General features: G+C 38.9%; 1 protein-coding gene across 1 annotated transcript in view; it reads left to right on the top strand.

Moving 5' to 3' along the window:
* The window catches only part of NFKB1 (nuclear factor kappa B subunit 1), a 114,001-nt gene that overhangs the window by 9,556 nt on the left and 85,745 nt on the right, over window positions 1–18,700 (top strand). The window contains exons 2-3 of the mRNA XM_063458562.1: window positions 13,685–13,724; window positions 14,587–14,653. Coding sequence (XP_063314632.1) covers window positions 13,692–13,724; window positions 14,587–14,653 — 100 coding nt within the window. The 5' untranslated portion in view covers window positions 13,685–13,691. The remainder of the gene's footprint in view (window positions 1–13,684; window positions 13,725–14,586; window positions 14,654–18,700) is intronic.

Below are 18,700 nucleotides of genomic sequence, written 5' to 3'. Positions count from 1 at the left end.
CCTATTACAGTGAACAGCTGGGGCAGAGAGACACAGTGAGGTCAGCAGGAAACTGACCACTAGACCTGTGTAGTCTACATACTTGTCATGTGATGCCCTACTAGGTGAGATACCCAAGCTCGACTCCTACTCGTAGAGAGGAGGGCCCATTACCTGAACCTTCTCCGATAAGCTCTGATTCTGGCGACATTACCAGCAATGGCCACAAGGGAAGGGTCCCTGCTATTCTTCCCCTCGTATTACTGCTCTTGCCTCATTTCTGCTCCCATCCACCTCTCCCCTATACATTGTACATTGCTGGACTGATTGCATAAACATGCAATATTTACAGGATATGCTAATATATACATTTGGTAGCTATTTGGCTAATGCCATGTAAAGGTTAAATTATCTTTGTCGTGCTATGATTTCTGATACAGGCTCTTTTTCTTTCATTTTCCTTATTGTTAATTTATATTTATTTTTAGATGTGTAATCAAGTGTGGTAAGGAGATAAACAAAGAGAAATAGTGAGAACATTGCAATAATCACATATATGTACAGGATATAAACACAAAGCTTAAGGCAGACAGAACAGAAATGGGGAGAAAACCCCCACAATGCAGTAGGATCTCTCCAACCTTGCCACAGAAATAGTTGGTTAATGCTCTAGCTAAAGTGTATGTAAATGTATGTACTATGTATGTATGTGTATATACACACATACACACACACATACATACAAATCCAAAGGCAGTTTTATATATAAATATAAACCTGCCTTTGGCTTTGTATGTGTGTGTGTGTATATATATATATATATATATATATATATATATATATATATATATATATATATATACACACACACAAAAAAGTCACTGTACCTTGCACTCAAACTCCAATTCCCAAACCGGGTGCCCTACCAGTGCTCCAAACATCCAAATAGTAGTAGTAGAAGGCTGCACTTTGGATTCCATAAAATTTAACTTTTAATAGGTCTTAAAATCAATCAACGTTTCAGTCCTGCTTGAGGACTTTCATCAGGATTATCCTCAAGTAGGACTGAAACGTTGATTGATTTTAAAACAAGACCTATTAAAAGTTACATTTTATGGAATCCGTGAGTGCAGCCTTCTACTACTACTATCTATATATATATATATATATATATACACACACACACACACACACACACACACACACACACATTAGCTTGAGCATTAACAAACTGAGCTATTTCTGTGGCAAGGTTGGAGAGATCCTTCTGCGTTGAATTCTCCCCGATTCTCTTTGAATGCAGCTTGCTGGGAGCATGTTTGCATAACAGCAGGAAAGTGTAGTTTATAATTAGCTTGTATGAGGAACTGATTGTTAGTGCTATCAGAGATCTCAGTATCACTTAAGGGGTTCATACCTCACATTTTAGAAACAGGAAAATGGTTCAATTGTGCATAGTGTATGTTATAGGTTATTTTCTGTCAAAGGTACAGTTAGGTGTATTGGATTATAAAAAATCTCTTTCGTGGTTAAAATTTTCATTTTGTTTGTGAGTTAATTAATACACATTCCTTTTGCTTGATGATACATTTTGAGAAAGTGAAGTTTTTCCTTAGATAGTCTCCTCTTCATATTCTTGCCTAATCCAGTGTTTTTCATAGAGAAGCAATGGGGACACAAAGTGCATGTTTGGAGATCACCATGCTCATCCAATCTCAATACTTGTCAAAGGGAAGCATTGGGTTCAAGTGCTTTTTATAGAGACGCACTGAATTCAATGCTTCCTTGTCTATGGTCAACAAAAGAGGACATTTGAAGTCCTCATGCAGTGCGTGAGGACATGTAACATCATATAACCAAGTCTAAATGGCAATCAGGAAGGTGTGTTTAGCCCTGCAATGTAAACATTGCCATATCTACAAAATGACAGGGACACTGCACTCAGACCACTTCATTGAGATGAAGTGGTCTGGGTACTTATATTGCTTTAACTCAATTGGTGCTGTTACAGAGGGAACTTAAATCATTTGCTTATTATAATGATCCCACCCTAAAGGCAACCCCAATCTAATATGCTAACTCTGCAAAGGAGAAATAGCAACCCCAGATGATCATTTGGCCTTGGTGGGCCTAATCAGTGAAGTCTTTTTTTATTTATTTTTTATTGTTTCATTGTTCTCTTAATTATCATTTTTGTTATTTTATACAGCTTTGTTGAGTAATGATTTTTTTGGGATATTTTCTGTCAAAGGAAAATGACTGACTGGTAAATATCAATAGCACGTTTGTCCTATGTACAAATACATATATTACAGCAGTACAGGTACATAACAAAAAAGGGCGACATTTTAGTCCACACAGGACTACTCTCAAGTCTTGAGAAAAGTTCAGTGTGGACTGAAACATTATTCTTTTTTTGTTTTTTACCTGTACTGCAATAAAAGCAGTCATATAGCATTTGTCAATAAGACCCTCGAGTGTTCCTCTTCATTTAATTTGAATTGTATGGTCGGAGCTTCCAGCACTAGGACATTTAATTTGAATGTTACAAGAGTACAACGCCACTGTTTTGTTTTATATGTATGTATATATATATATATATATATATATATATATAGTATTTCATCTTTCCATTATTTTCACATATTTTCACATAGCCAAGCAAAACCCAGATATTTAAAAAATTTAGCAAATTTAGTAAAAAGAAAAAAAGTGAAATGTCACATTGACATAAGTATTCTTAATGAAAACCTTGTCGAGATCTCTCAGAATCTCTAAGTGGACCAAAGGTTCACCTTCCAACAGGACAATAACCATAAAGACACAGCCAAGACAATGCAATAGTGGCCTCTGTGAATGTTCTTAAGTGGCCTGACCAACATCTATGGAGAGACCTGAAAACGTCTGTTTACTGACCGAGCTTCAGAGAATCTGCAGAGATGAATGTCAGAAACTGCCCAAATCCAGGTATGCTACGTTTGGTGCATCATATCCAAGAAGCATTGAGGCTGTAATTGCTGTGGTATGAATATTTATGTATATCCTATTTCAGATTTGTGTGTTAATAATATATTTGCAAAAATCAGATTTTTGCTTTGTCATTTGCAATGTTAATAGTATTATTTTTTTATAGGATGTTTTTATTTCAGATTATTTGCTCTCCCCCCATGCCCCTTCCCCTCTCCTGGACCCGCTATTATTAGCCTGAGAGGGGTAGGTAGGGACATATTGTGAAGATATGGCTAGGGGCTTGTGGACTGCAAGCTACCTGAGAGCAAGTGATTGGGCACTTTTTCTTTTTAAATTCTTGAATTTATTTGTGCAGTTGTTGAACAGAATAGTAGCACTGCCACAATAGCTGTTGCCAAAATTTTTCATCACAGATGTACATGTGGCCACATAGACATTGCACTGTTTTAAATGGTGAGATAATCATGCGTAAAACCGAAGTTTCTCAATAATATTAAGATAACAGTAGCTTAGCAATACGATGTGAGTTATATATATATATATTTGCTTAGTCTAGACTATGCTCTCGTCAGAGATGTGGTCTGGAACAATTTTATAGTGTAAGAGCATTTTCATGAGTGTGACATATTTATAGGCTTAAACAGGTGTATCGTTGACAGGCTAAAGAAGTATGTTAGGTCACTGCGTTGCTATGTGTTAAACGGTAAAATAATAAACATAAAACAAAGGTTAACATATGCTGCATTATCTAGCCCTTTAGTGTGTGGGTGCTTCTCCTCGCTAGCCATCAGGTGTGTGTAAGGCTGAAAGTGGAACATAGTGGCATTGTTGTCATGCTGTAGAGCCTGATGTATGAGCTACGGAGATATAAAAACCACTATAGCTAGTGCTAACACGTTGGTGTAACATTAGTTGAAAATCATACAGAAACAATAGGCCAGTACCAGTCTCCGATAGGGGCAGTGTGAGGTGTAGGGAGGTTATCCCACAGTGTCCCGGTCAGCCAACTGCCGCCGGGGGTATATCACAGTCCCGGTTAAGTGCCACTGGTGCTCGGGAGGTTCCCTCTTTCGTGTTGGAGTGGTCCGGCTTGATGATGTTGCCATTTTGGGCCTCGTGCCTCGCTTTTTCCACTGCCGATCGTGTGTTGCTGTGTTCTCGCTGGGTCTGTTGCTGGTCATTGCTTGTTTGTGTGTAGAGCTTGAGTAGTTTAACGTGGACGCTCTGTGGGTCATTGTCAGGCTGCCTCTGCAGTCATTGGGTCTCCCCAAGCTTTTCTTCAGGATGGCATCCCTGCGGCACCGGCCTTTTGGACGAATGGAGCTTGCGAGAGCATTTGCTTTCCGCCGTGCCGTCACCCGATGTGGGCTTGATAGCTTGCCCTTTGGCTGGGTCTCCAGGTGGGGAGGTCGCATAAATGCCTCAAGCTTTTCCCAAAATGAATCGAAAATTGTGGCCAGTCGAAGCTCTGTGTCCGCTGCGATGTGGGAAGCCTCCCAGTCCGCCGCCATCTTGGAGGCATTGTGTGCCGGGTTGCCCCTCTGTGTTGCAGGCTTGGCCTTATGGTAGGACTTCGCTGGGCTGCCCCTGTTGTCCAGGGGGGACTGGGATTTACCCCGCCGGTTCACAGGGGGTGGGAAGCCAGTGTGTTGAGGGGTCCGTGCGAGTCTTTGCTGTCGGGTTGAGCAGCCGCTTCTTTCCGTCGCAGCTTCGTGTAGGCCCCAGTGGAGTGTTCGTCTTGTTTTTGGGGGTCATTAGATTCCCCTGTGTTTCCTCTGCCTGCATCGTGCCTTTTTGCCATTTCTGCTCCGATTTTTGTTGTAGTCGGGAGCTTTTTCGTTGTGATTGGGCACTTTTTATGTGCTTCTTGACTAGTGGGTCATTTAAAAAAAAAAAAAGTGCCATTTCAGACAGAAGCACATCTCGCTGCTCTCTGCTGTGACACTGAAAGGATAACTTTTTCCTGTTGTATACTTGCAATAGTCATTTATTGTTACATGCACTTTTTCAATTTTCACAACATGGTAACTTGTATCTACTGGTTGTTGTTAATAAGAACAGATTAGATATTTAATATTGCATTAGAAATAAGCCCATAAGCCCATAATATTTAGAGGAGAGGCCGATATTTTACATTAGTCAGTATAATCTAGACAATAGGAACTGCATATGTATTTCAAGATTTACAGTAAAGTCAAATTGTGACTAACTGAGTATAAAGGTAGAGTGTGATAAATTCCATGTAAGCTAAATAATTGTGTGGAGAAAAAAAATAACATCACATTCCCGAGATAGGATAATCTTGTTTAACCAATTATGCAGACTGTTTGCTTCTCTCCCCAAATACGGTAGTTCATTGCTGCACCAGACACCTAAATTGAAACACAAATTACTAATATGAGATTTCTGAATAGAATAACATATCAGAAATTCAGTAAAGTAATATATACACGCCCCTATGCTGCAATAATATGATACTAAGGGACGCTACAGGGTTACTCCAGCCATTATCACCACTTCTGCTTTCAGAAGTGGTCATGGTGCATGCAATCTCTATGTGAAGCATTTCAACTTTAAATGCTGCCTGTACAGCATTACATTGTCTGCATCCGTGACTTAGTCAGCCAGGAACGCTTTGGTGACGGATATATTCAGATCCTTCCCTTTCAGGCAGTGCTATGAGAGTGCCAGCAAGTTGAAGTCTTTAGGGATTTGTGCGCCTCCCTTGGTCTCTCCTTGCCTCCCTAACTAGATGCTTTGATTCCCCTCCCCTTGTACCTCCGTTGCCTCCTAGTTTTCCTTCACCATGTCCTTGTCCCACCACTCTATGTACAGCCCTCCCTACTTCCCCTGCTCAGCGCTTAGGAGGAGAATGGGCCATGATGGTGAGATGAGCTGACACTCAGCTTATCTCATCGCTCGTGAATGAGAACATGTGTATGCGAGGGGGTAGCTTTCCAACAATGATTGGACCACGAACAGAAATAAGATAATGCCGAGTTCTGACAGAGGAGGTTGGAAATTGTAGGTGAAGAATTTGGTCCAGCACGGAATTCAAGGTACTTTTTTATTTTATTTTTTTATTTTTAATAAGTGCAAAGTGCCCAGTAGGGAGTTTACATATAAAAAAGCAAGTCAAAACAATGGATGAAGTCATGGCACACTAAAATATAGTTGTTGTTGTTTTTTTAATTTTTTCATTTGGGCAGTGGAGTTTCCCTTTAACAATAAATTTAGCAATTTTGGCCACAATTTAATATTTTTAGATACACTTTTAAAATGTTTTAATAATTTGAAAATTATTGTAATATTTTAACATTTAGATATATTTCTATATATTTATATATTATATATTTTTGATATTTTGAAAAATAATTTTAAAAATGTATGCAAAAATATTAAATGATTTGAAAACCTTATCCAAAAATATAAAATTGAGGCCTTAAAGGGTTATTAACCCATTTTTTCTGCCATCCTGCTTCTTAGTTTATAAGGCCATATTTATTTACTAAGTTCTCCTCCTTATAAACAAAAATAAAGAGCTAAACTTACCTGGGATCCAGCGCTGGGTGAAGCTCCCAGCGCTGCCTCCCATGCCCCGTCTTATGCAGCATTGTAGGGAGGGAAAGACAAGCCTCCCCCTACAGGGGTGCTGCCTACAAGGGAGAATCTCCTTACATCTGTCGCCAGCGCTCTTGAACTCTATTCCAGGCTGCGTAAGTCACACATGGCGCAGTGCAACTAGGCTCTGGCACAAAAGAGCAAATATCTCAGAAACCCTGCACATACAGACTCCAACCACCATGACCACTTCTAAAAGCAGAAGTGGTCATGGTAGTTGGAATAACCTTTTAATTGTCAATTCTGCACAAATTCCAATTCAGTGAATACATACACTCTCCTTTCTGTTATTTCTTTCTAAATTGAGGTATTTATACTTGGGGGTTTATTGACGAAACTGAATTTAGTGAGCTGAAAAACAGATTGCAAAATTTAGGCCATAATATGCAGTTATTTGAGCCCAATCTTTTCAGTCCACTGTAGTTCCCTGATTAGTGAATTAAAGGTACTGCAAAATTGTTACAAAGCACTTTTGCTATTGATCTATTTAAATATTAAAATGTTTATAATATTATATGAATTAACTTGCTTTAAGGGATTTCCTCTGTAAAATCACAGCCTGTGAATTTCAGTTACAGATCTGAGATTGGTAATGAAATTACTTACATATAAGAGTATAAACATTCAGTGAAGAAAGAAGTGGGTGGCTTAGAATAAATTTCCCTACTTCCTTTTTTATGTTAGTAAATATTTAACGTATTTGTATTGGCAAAGCGCTCCAGATCCTTCCACTTGTTTTTTAAATGGCCGTTTTGCTTTCGTTACAAACCCTGAAACAGGACGTATTACAGTACCAAGTCAAGTACAGCAAAATTGAAACTGCCAACCATATTTACTGCCAGTGTATTTTCTTGTAAAAATATTTCCTGAATGGCAGCTTTAAATTTTAAAGGAACATTATAGTGACAAGAATATAAATATGTAATCCAGTCACTATAGTCTTAAAAACACAGTTTAGGCACCAGTCCCCCCTGCATGCAATGTAAAAGGTGATTTTACTCACCCTTTTCCAGTACTGTTACAGTCCTGTCGGGACTGGCTCGTCCCCGTTCCGCCTCCTTGACTGAGATCATCAAAATTGACGATCTTAGACAATCCAATGCTTTCCCATAGGAATGCATTTGGAGGCTATTGCGCAGCCGCAGCACTGAGCTATGTCCGGCGTGTGCCTTTATAGCCGAACTGAAACCAAAATTGACTTGGAGAATTTGTATAATTTTTCAGAATTTGTATATCATATTTCAGATTTGTGTGTTAATAATATATTTGCAAAAATCTGATTTTTGCTTTGTCATTTGCAATGTTTACCCCTTAAGGACACATGACATGCCTGACATGTCATGATTACCTTTTATTCCAGAAGTTTGGTCCTTAAGGGGGTTAATGCCTAAATCTGAAATTAACTTTAAATCCACTTTAAACTCCCAGCACTTTTCACTTTACCGATGGCACCCATAGGAGTCCATCTCACCTTTTCTTGAGCTATTTCATTGTATTAGCCTGTACATCTGCTTAAAAGCCATTCCATCTGTTTTCAAGCATAATATGGGAGATCTATCAGTATTCTGTTCTAAAAGGTGGTTTAGAAAATTTTAGAAAAATTGAGAAATCGCCATGGAAACAAGCAGACAAATTCATTTAGAGACTTCTCTCCTTTTACATGTTTGCACCACGTAGTAGAACAGAATGATTTGATAAATTTCCCTGGAATTATTTTGTGACCCAAATCCCCTCAAATAATTTTCTTTTCATAAATGTTCTTTCCCCTATAATATCCATATGAAAATGACTGCTTTAAAACAGGACCTGAACATAGCGTGATTGTGTCTGATGATGCAATCGTGCTATGCTTGGGGACAGTTCCCTGGTGTACCCAAAAGAAGGCAGGACAGTACTGAAAAATTGTAACTGTCCCGCCAAAATCTTGATGGTTGGGAGGCATGCAATCACTGTTTAATGAAGAGACATCTTAAATGACAACAGACAATATTCAGTAGCTTGTCTATACGCAGAATCGGGGTGGGTGTGGGAATAACAGTACTTTAGAGGAGCACTATGTACAGTCACTAGGATGATTGTTGTGTACTCCTATCATTAAGGTTACTTATCACTTGCACACCCACTCCTGTTGCAGAAAATGGTTATATTTATTTTTTTTAAAAGTAGCACTACAGGTAACCACAGATATTGGGTTAACATGTAGGCTATGATATAGTTAGTTATGGTGTTTTGTTTTGTTGTTTGTTTGTTTGTTTTTTTGTGATTATGTTTTGTTTTGTTCTATACGCTCATCCTTTCTAAATCTCATGCAGTGTTTCCCTTATTTGTTCCAAAATTGATGCTGTAAAAGATGTCAGGACTACAATAAAAATTTCTGACTACAAAACTAAAATTCCCAGAAGCCCTTTCGTGCACATAAAGCACAATTGTTTGGGATAATCTCAGCAGTTGTACAGAAAATTAAAAAAACACTCCATGCACAATAACCAGTACAGCTGGCTGTAGTATAACCATATGGTGCCTGGAGTTCTTTTAAATGAATATCTTTATTGCAATTGTTGCACCTTCCATCTCGTTAGCCTTCAATGTTAAATCGTCTGACATGCAGGTCAGCGAATATTCTGAAATTGAAAGTAAAAGCTTTCTGCCTCTACTCTATGGAGAGAGACAACTGCCATTTTTAGGAAATATGTAAATATTCACAATTAAAGGAACACTAAAGTGTTAGAATTACAAATCTGTATTCCTAACACTAGTGTCCCTGTTTAAAAACAGGTAGCCCCATTTTGCCATATAAAATAATATAAATAAATGTTATACTTACCCATATCCAATGCTGAGGTTCCCTCAGTGCTGCTCATCTCTCCTCCTCACAGAGGACATCATAAAGGAGACATATGACACTTTTGGGGTCTTGCATATTTTGCAAAGTCCCCCAAAGTTGACACCTCTGCCTAGGGCCTGTTGGCCATGGGGTAAAGTGGAAGGTAGGTATACTTTCCTGAAGATGTCGCTCGTGGCAGCCACCATCTTCTTCAGGCACACGCTCTTAATTTCTGACTGCTTTATCTACCAATGCCCGCATCAGTGCCTAAATGGAGTACACCATGAGGTCTATGGAGGATCCCACTGGAGCGACGAATGAGAAAATGCCTGAATCCCTCAGCCGTAACCTGTGATAGCTGCTATTATTGGAGAAAAATTTACAGAAGAGCTTATCCTTTTGCCAACCGTTTTGCTTCGTCAAACAAGGTAGTACCTCGGTTTAGATTGGTTTGGAATGTCAATGAAAATCCAGCACAGTCAGTTACATTCCTACGCAGTCAGGAGCAGTATTTCATAAAGATTATATCTTTATGACATACTCAGAAGTGGCAGAGTCACTTTAACAAAATAGTTTTCAGTGATTTTATGCAAATTATCTGTCTTGAAATGAAAAATATAGATGCATTTCCTTTTTTTTTTTTTTTTTATGTCTATAAATCCATGGCCAGGAAGGGCGTGCTTGTGCATGCAAACTCATGTTCTGTCAAAGTCTTTCTTTGAAAAGAGGCAGAGTGCTGTGTTACAATATGTAGCTTATGTTGCAAGTCATCAGTTTTCCTGGATGAGACACTAAAATAAATGGCTTCAGATATGTGTAAGAATAGTATTCTAGGCATGGAAAAGTGCAATAGAAAGCATTATCGTGGACTGGACAGCTTATTAGTTGAAAACAGGCGGCTTCACTTTAACAAGACAACATTAGGAATGCAAACATTCCGAGCACTATAGTGACCTGCTCACCATTAGTAGAAATGCAGTGACAGCCACTAAAGACACCTTAAAGGTACGCTGTAGTCACCAGAACAACCACAACTTAATGTAGTTGTTATAATGTCTATATTGTTCCTACTGCCTGAGAACACATCTAGTGGCTGTCACTTAGACAGCCACAAGAGGTGCTTGCTGGGTCAGTACTTCACAGTGTGCAGCACTGAGGTTCAGCGTCTCCACACTCTGCATGGAAACGCTGAACTTTCCCCATAGAGATGCATTGAGTCAATGCATCTCTATAAGGTGATGCTGATTGGCACAGTTTGTCACGAATGCGTGATAGCCTCTAAATGCTTTCCTATGGCCTGTGTGTGCTGGGGATAAACTCCCCTTTTTAACTGGAGGTCAGGGAGACCAGGGACATAAACCATTATTTTAGAACTACAGTGTCAGGAATACAAATTTGTATCCCGGACACTATAGCGTTAATTTAACTCTGCAATTTAATCAATGTTTGCAGTTGCAGGGTTATAACCACAGGGACATGACATCCAGACCACTTCGTTGAGATTAAGTGGTCTGGATGTTGTACTTTCTCTTTAAGGGAACACTCCAAGCATCATAAGCACTACAACATTTAAAAATGGTTTGACAACTTACCTGGGGTCGTGGTACCTCCTTTGCATTGAGAAGGTCCAACCTCTGAGTTAAACCTGGCCATTCAGAACCACATCCTTTGCCTTTGACTAAAGAGTGAATGGTGGTGAATAGAAATCGTGTCCCTATTTAGGAGGCACAGCCCCTATTTTGGTCTCATCCCTCGGTCCCCCTTTTCTGTCCTAACGTCTCTCTTTTCTAGGAGCTTAATACTATTGGTATACCAGAGCTCCACAGCAACAATATTCATAGTAATGTGTTTTAAACTATAATAAATGTGTTTAGAAATCAGTATGTGCAAATAAGATAGTGTTCTTGTTCTAAATTTTATTTTAGTTGCAAAAATGTAATTCGTAAGTAAGTCACCTACATTTTTTTAGAACAGCCCACTTACCACAGGTCACAGCCGACACATTGTATTGGTGACTAATTCCTTTTTAGATTTGTGCACCACATTTTAGACACTTAGATAAATCTCCCCCACTTTTTAAGATTATTTTCTTTTCTTTTTGTTTTGTTTACACACAATTTATTCTTTTGGTGATATAGTCAAATGTGAAATTTATATATTCTAGTATGTGTACTATTTTTTGTCTAGTTACAAGTGTATCATAACCATAACAACTTAATTGAAATGAAAACTGGCTTGAAAAAAAGAGATTTAGATTTATTTTCAAAACATTTTTATGAATCGGTATTCAATGATTGGCTGAGATCGTCAACTGACCGCTCTCAGCCAATCAGCAGGGCCATACCTCATTGTGCAAGAGTCTACCGATTCAAAGATTTTTAGAAAATGGAAGGACAGAGAGACAGAGAGATTCAGCACTGGAACAAAGACTTTGGGGGTTAAACTGTTCAAGAATGCTTTAACTCCTTAATATAAGCCAGTCCCAGGGACCTCCTGGCACCATCACAACTTTATTTCAATGAAGTTGTTCTGGTGCCGAGTGTTACTTTCATAAAACTTTAAGGGATATTTACAACTATATACATAAATGGCTGTGAGGTCAAGAAGTCTAAATCATTATAGAATAGCTCCGAGCAAATCTATTGATACATCTTAAACCAAAAGTGCCTGTTTTCTGTTTCTTAAAATGTAAGGTGGCATGTGACTTTACGCCTAATATATATTTAACATCAATCGGCTTTGTGTCATCATTTCAGAACTTTCGATTTGACATATGTTTGACACTTTTGTTTTCTTAATGCAATTAAAACTAAGAAAATGAAATTACATCTTAGGAAGTTGTCTCTGAGTCACGTTACAGATATTTATAACTTACTTCACGTGCTTAAAAGTTAAAAAAAAAATTAACACTATATTCCTTTAAGAAACTGCAAACTTATGTTTTGTAAATTACAAAATATGGATGGACAATATCTGCTTGATTTACTAGTGTGCAAAAAAAATGCATAAGAGAAAAAAATGACTTTCGCATATAACTTGACAGATCTAATATAACTGATTTCTCAGTGTAAAGCCTGTAAACTTGTGGTAATTTAAGATACATCGATGTAAAGCAATGCACCAGGAAGTACAGAGTTGCAAAGAGTAACACTTAAAAAGCGGTTTGCATCTTTTAAAAAAGAAACTTACAAAAAATAGATATGATAAGATCATACAGACCTGTGGGGTACCTGGAACCCCTGGAAAACAGGAGAGGAACGGTAAATGGCCTTTGTTCTTTCTCCACATACCTACTATAGCTCATGTGACCATTCTCCTGGGCCTTTTATATTTATTAATGAGTAACATTGGCCCCCATAGTGCCCCAGAAAACCACTTATTTATTTACTGCATTTTAGGATTGTCAGAAATGGATTAATCCATGTAATGTGTTATTGTAGCTACACACACATTTAGTTTTCCAACTGGAGTTTATTCAACACTTAAACACTGGACACAATCACAATCCTACACTTGTTTGCGTTTGGTGAAGTTTAGCCACTATTGTGTATTTATTTTAAACAGGATCGCATGCTCAAAATGTCTTATTCATATTCTGCCTGTAATTCCGCTGCTGTTAAAAAATCATTAGCAACCAAAAACTGTGTTTAACTTTTGCCAGTGTTGTACATCAGACATAAGCAGGATCAGGGCAGCCATCAGGTGGTGAAAAACATGATGGTTGTCGTGGCCCCGGCAGTAATGGGGCGCATTCCCAATCTGTAGCGACAGAACTGCCGCTGGTGCATCTGCACTGGGTCCCACACACTGTTGGGGCCCATCGGGTGGCCAATGCACTTAGGAACACCCGATGGGCATATGTCTTCAATGCTGGCTATGGTACGACTAAAATAAACAAGGTCCAAAGAATAAGTAGTGCCAAAGCAAAGTGTCAAGTTGGGCCTGATGGGGCACCAACGGCTTTTGTGGAGGAATATTCTCTCTATGGGTCAAATGAAGACGGTTTTCAGGATCCGTGTGTAAAGAGAGAAAGAGATAATAGTGAAAATATGTCTGATATAAAGTGTTCAATTGCAGGAAGAAGAGATCTATAGTAATCCTACTCACGTGTCAAAATGACAGAAATGTCAACATATTACAAAAAACTATGACATATTTATTCTCTAAAAAGTATTAAATAAATGTCCTGCATTTTAATTATTTATGTAGTAAGTGGTTGTAGTGTTTTATCATTCCTATGTTTTACACTAATCTCTTTTAATTCTTATAATCTGCCCATTTGTTTTGCAGGTGGCAGATGGCAAAAAATATGTTTGAACTTGAAGACCCGGTGAGTACAACATTCACTATTTTTTTGGGTGCCTTTAAAGAGAAATTGTTACGTCTAACATGATTTTAAGAAGTATACGAATTTAGCTATATATTGCCATATGGTCATATATTACATATTCAGGTACAGCCAGGTAGCTATATTTACTCTTATGTAAATCATATATTTTTATGGTCTTTTTAGTATCCTAGAAAGATTTCCACACATTTCTTATAAAATGGTACAATATGTTGGGCAACAATATTTATATATCTACAATAAATAAAACCTCCATCTCCAAACCTTGTTAAACCTGGTATTAATAAAATAAAAAAAATGATTCTTAGTATTTCATATTTTGACTTCCTTGGTTGTTACCCCAATGGCGTCACAACGTCATGTACATGGAACCACTGTATTTTTTTAAACATTTTTTCTGAAGCCTTATAATCTTGGAATATGGTCAACTCTAAAGAAAAATATTTGCACAATAGGGTTTACCAGGACCTGCAAAATGGCCTCATATTACTTGTCCCTTTTACACCCAAGTATAATCAACAAATCTAATAACATTCAGAAGATGGCTTCTTGTAGTATTATAGGTCACTGAGAATGTTAATCAGGCAGCAGTAGACATTGTGAATGATGATCTCTTGGCTTTCTCTAAATTAAAAAATAAGATTAAAGATTACACAGCTAACTTACTATTTTTTCACTTTTTGTACATGGGTAACTGTCAGCAGGCAGTGGATGATGGGATCAGATTTTCAGTATTTCTGTATAGAATGCAGTATACCTTATGAAGAGATTTAACTTAACAGTCCATAATACAGATAGTATGTAAAATAAAATATGCGCTGAAACTCTACTTTTACTGTTGCAGATGATGGATCCATATTATAGAATGTTTCCAGACCAAATGTTACTGGCCGAGTCTCCAATGCAAAGCAGTAAGCAATTTTTCCATCACACTTGCTATGGGATACTTCGGGCATCATAAAAAGATTCATATAATTTTAAATAGGGCATTAAATAGGTTATGGTCCCAGTACAGTTACTTATATCTTTAGCAATTTGCATATACCATGACAGCTGCTATAAGCTCAGGTAGCAGTTTTATTCATCCTATTGGATGAATATAATTGCTGTAGAGTATTTACTATATAATATATGATCCCCTGCTGGACACAACTTTATGAGATATACTCATTTCCACTGAAAAAACTTCCTGGTCTGGACTAAGCTCTCTGTAGATCAAGCCTGTCCAACCTGCGACCCCCTTATGTTGCCGAACTACAACTCCCATGATTCTTTCAATGAAACAGATAGCCAGGGAATCATGGGAGTTGTAGTTCAGCAGCATCTGGGGGGCTACAGGTTGGACAGCCCTGCTGTAGATGCTGTGAAGTCTGGGAGTATTCTGTAAATGCAGAAACTTAAAAGCTGAGTATCTATTATTTATTTATTTTTACATTTTAATGCATTATTTATAATGCTGCATTGATAGTGTGGGGCCATCTAAGTCTGCACTTAGAAGCTCAGTCTATGTTGTAGCTTGCAAGTTTGTTTTATTTTATTTTGAAAACAGTCCCTATGTACATTAAAATGTATTCATAAAGTATTCAGGCAACTTTACTTTACTTTAGCATAATTATGTTTTTACTGTCTTCAGCCATGCTTTTAACATCATAATCTGCAAAGATATTCCTTCATCTGGTAGGGTTTTTTTTCACACCGAGCAGGAAATAAATTGTAGCCAGCTTTACTGCATAGAGGAAGTAGGCATCGCTACCTCCTGGTTTGTGACAGGAGCATATTGATCATGTACAAAAAAAACTAAACATAGTAGTGTCCTTTAGTGATCATTGAGCATTTGCTATCCAAGAGTGAGTAATGTAAATTATGCTTCTTTGACAGTCATTTCTTTACCTGCATTTTACAACACTGCCTCCCACAGCTTCATGTTATTTGTGTTTCGACATATAATGTATCTTATTTAATTTTTCCATCAAAACATGAATTCTACTTAAATATTTTGCAGTTGTTTGACCCTGGCAATAAAGTGCTGTCTGTATTTAACATGCTGTATATTTATTTAAACAATCTTAAAAAGTATGAAACCCTTTTCTTTTCGAAAATTGTAGATTATGCTAACGTAGTGTACCTATAATCTTAATTTTAATAATGACAGGAGGCGAGTATTTTGCATAACTTTCTTTACTTTATGCCTCCAGCAGCACAAGTCAATCAGAAAACTTGAAACCAATCAGTAACCAGCATCACATCTATATATAAAGCCCTGACAGTCACATAATTTCCTCTTTCTTTGATGCGAAAACAGTCCATTATAACGTCAGGGAATTCAAATAACAGTCCTGAGTAACATGTAGAACATAACTTGTAACGAGGCTTGAAACCTTCCAGCTTTATCTTGATCTTTATCTTTATGATGGTTACTCTGAAAAGAACAGAAATACGTGAAAGGTGATGGAACCCAACTGATGTCCACATTAAATCCAGTATTATATGTATCTATATTTATATTACGTTAATATACTAAAACATTAAACAACCGTAGAATACTTTGATAATCGCCACGGCTGAAACACCCGTCAACCAAATAAGCATCCCATAAATATACTGAAATATCCAAAATCTTATAATTAGACTGAAGATGACAACCAGAAAATAGAATTTCCCAGAGTATAGGGAGGGAAACAGGGAGGGAAAATACTCGCCTCCTGTCATTATTAAAATTAAGATTATAGGTACACTACGTTAGCATAATCTACAATTTTATCACATGACAGGAGGCTTCGTATTTTGCATTTTTAAAGCTGTGGTATGAGCGAAAAGGATGCGTGTGTGGTTGACGAAAATATACGGAAGTTGTCTCGCCGCGTCCAATTCGCCGCCCGTAAAAATTATAGAGGCCCCCCTGAAGGCCTGAGAAGCGGCCGTGCCTCGTACCGAATGAGTACCTAAAGCACGTCTCCACTCCCGTTAACGATAACCACCAGTGAACCCATCCAGACAGAGTGTTCATGGAAACTGGCTTGTATGGTTGTTATAAATCCCGCAGATGTCTTACTGTATCAATCTAAGTGGTGTCGGGATCTCCATATAACCAAACACCGCTATAACTGCACAAAGACTGGGAGACCGCCGGGAACCGGGTAAAATGCGGACGCGAAAGGGATTAGTTCTACGAAACATCGTAGAGGTCCTCCCTTCTGGTGATACCGAAAAACCATTTACGTCGACCTCCAGAGTATCTGATACCCGACGAAAAAATCTAACGTAACGTGATTATGACTGACGGTTGACGGAGGGATAGGTTCGTGTTATCAGACTAGTTCCGAAAACCCCAATCAAAGTCTCACAACAGTGATACTTTAACTCATGGTTCTGGGCCGTATGTTACCCCGTGGAAAATCGACCTATGAAAAGGTTCTTGATCGACCGGAGTGTCGTGAATCGTACTATGCGCTGTCGAACTAACGGAGCGGAACCCGTTAATGGAGCGGTCGGATCGTGCCGATCGGCCCGTCGTGAAAATTATGAGCAAGATTCAACATCGAGGTAGATAGGGGTAGTAAAAAAGACCGTAGTCCCTTTCCATACCCCAGTGACTTCCAAGTGTTCCATGTGGATAAGTTATTTCGGGGAATACCTGTTGTCCATGAGTCCCATGACTCCAGTTGGTTGCGATAGTCCCTTGACATACCAGTCTCCCTTGAAGGATACCAATTCACCAACTCTAGCCGCTCCTGCATTAACAATCGATGATGATGTTCTCCCTTTTGATCTGCCCGAAGGCAAGTTAGAACTGAAGAAGCAGAGGATGATCCCAATTAAAGACAAATCATTCTAGGTGTCACGCTTAGCTCCTTTACCTCTGTAACGAGTACTATCGAAGTCCTTGCCATTCTGATCCCAATTTCATAGGTGTGCCCGGATCTCAGGCAGCGAGCTTTCAGTCGATGTCTGGCCTGTCCGTGAAGTGGTCATGGGAAATAGTCAAGGTACTATGGAGCCTTTCCGCCATATCCGTCGCATTTCCTTACGAAAAATCGCTATCGCTGATGTGGAAAAAGTGCAATCCGTCCAAGGTGGAATCTATTCCGAAGTAGAGGTACGTAGTTACTCGGAGCTGGAATCGAACTGACTCCGCTCTGTTCATTATGAATCCCAACAATTCCAGAAACTGTAACAATAAATCTCGTTTGTATACGCAGTTAGGAATTGGGCTTGCAAGGGTCAGCAAGTTGACTAGGTATGCTACAGCGGATACCCTTTGCTCTTCAGTGCGTCCTGACCAGCTTCCAAAACTTCTTGAGGTACTATGTGAGCCAATAGGTAAGTGTCCTTTAAAATCTTACCTTGCAAAACCCTTTGGAGGAGCAGGTCTCCTAACAGGTGTATACCTTCCTTCTTGAGATGTCAGTACGTCCCAAAGCCATTGGGTTGGCTTATGTTGATGATTAGGTGAGAGTCTCCTGTCTTCTTCTTTACTACTTTTACGTGGACCTCGGTCTGATCGGGGCATAGATATCCCTGTAGTGACACCGAGCTCCCTGTTGAGGACTATCTTGTACGTTCCTAGATGACATGGGCATTCCATCCTGAGCTTGTTTCATACTTCTTTTCCCACGAAGCCGGAGGTTGGCAAGGTGTGCCCGGTGCTTCGGCAAACCCCTTTCGGATGATCCTGGGTGTCTGGTGGTACGCGAGTCAACCAAGGTTTTCCAGTGTGCCAAAGGAAACTTTTCTTGCCAGGCGGATTCTGTCACTTTTCCTCTTCCGATGGAGACTCTCCCTTCTCTTATGATCTCCAGAGAAGGGGGGGGGGGGATGGAGTCCTCGTCCCCTGATGATGGAGTCTGAGATGTTCAATGTGTAGGATGTTCTGAGAGACGGTTCCGCTAAGTCGTGGTTTTCTCTTTCCCCATTGGGGAAGTCGCGTTGGGTCATTCCCATGGTGCTTAGGTGGTAGG

The sequence above is a fragment of the Pelobates fuscus genome, chromosome 6 (genome assembly GCF_036172605.1).
Source record: "Pelobates fuscus isolate aPelFus1 chromosome 6, aPelFus1.pri, whole genome shotgun sequence".
NCBI classification, from domain to species: Eukaryota; Metazoa; Chordata; class Amphibia; order Anura; family Pelobatidae; genus Pelobates; species Pelobates fuscus.
This window is presented reverse-complemented; position numbering and strand designations above follow the sequence as displayed.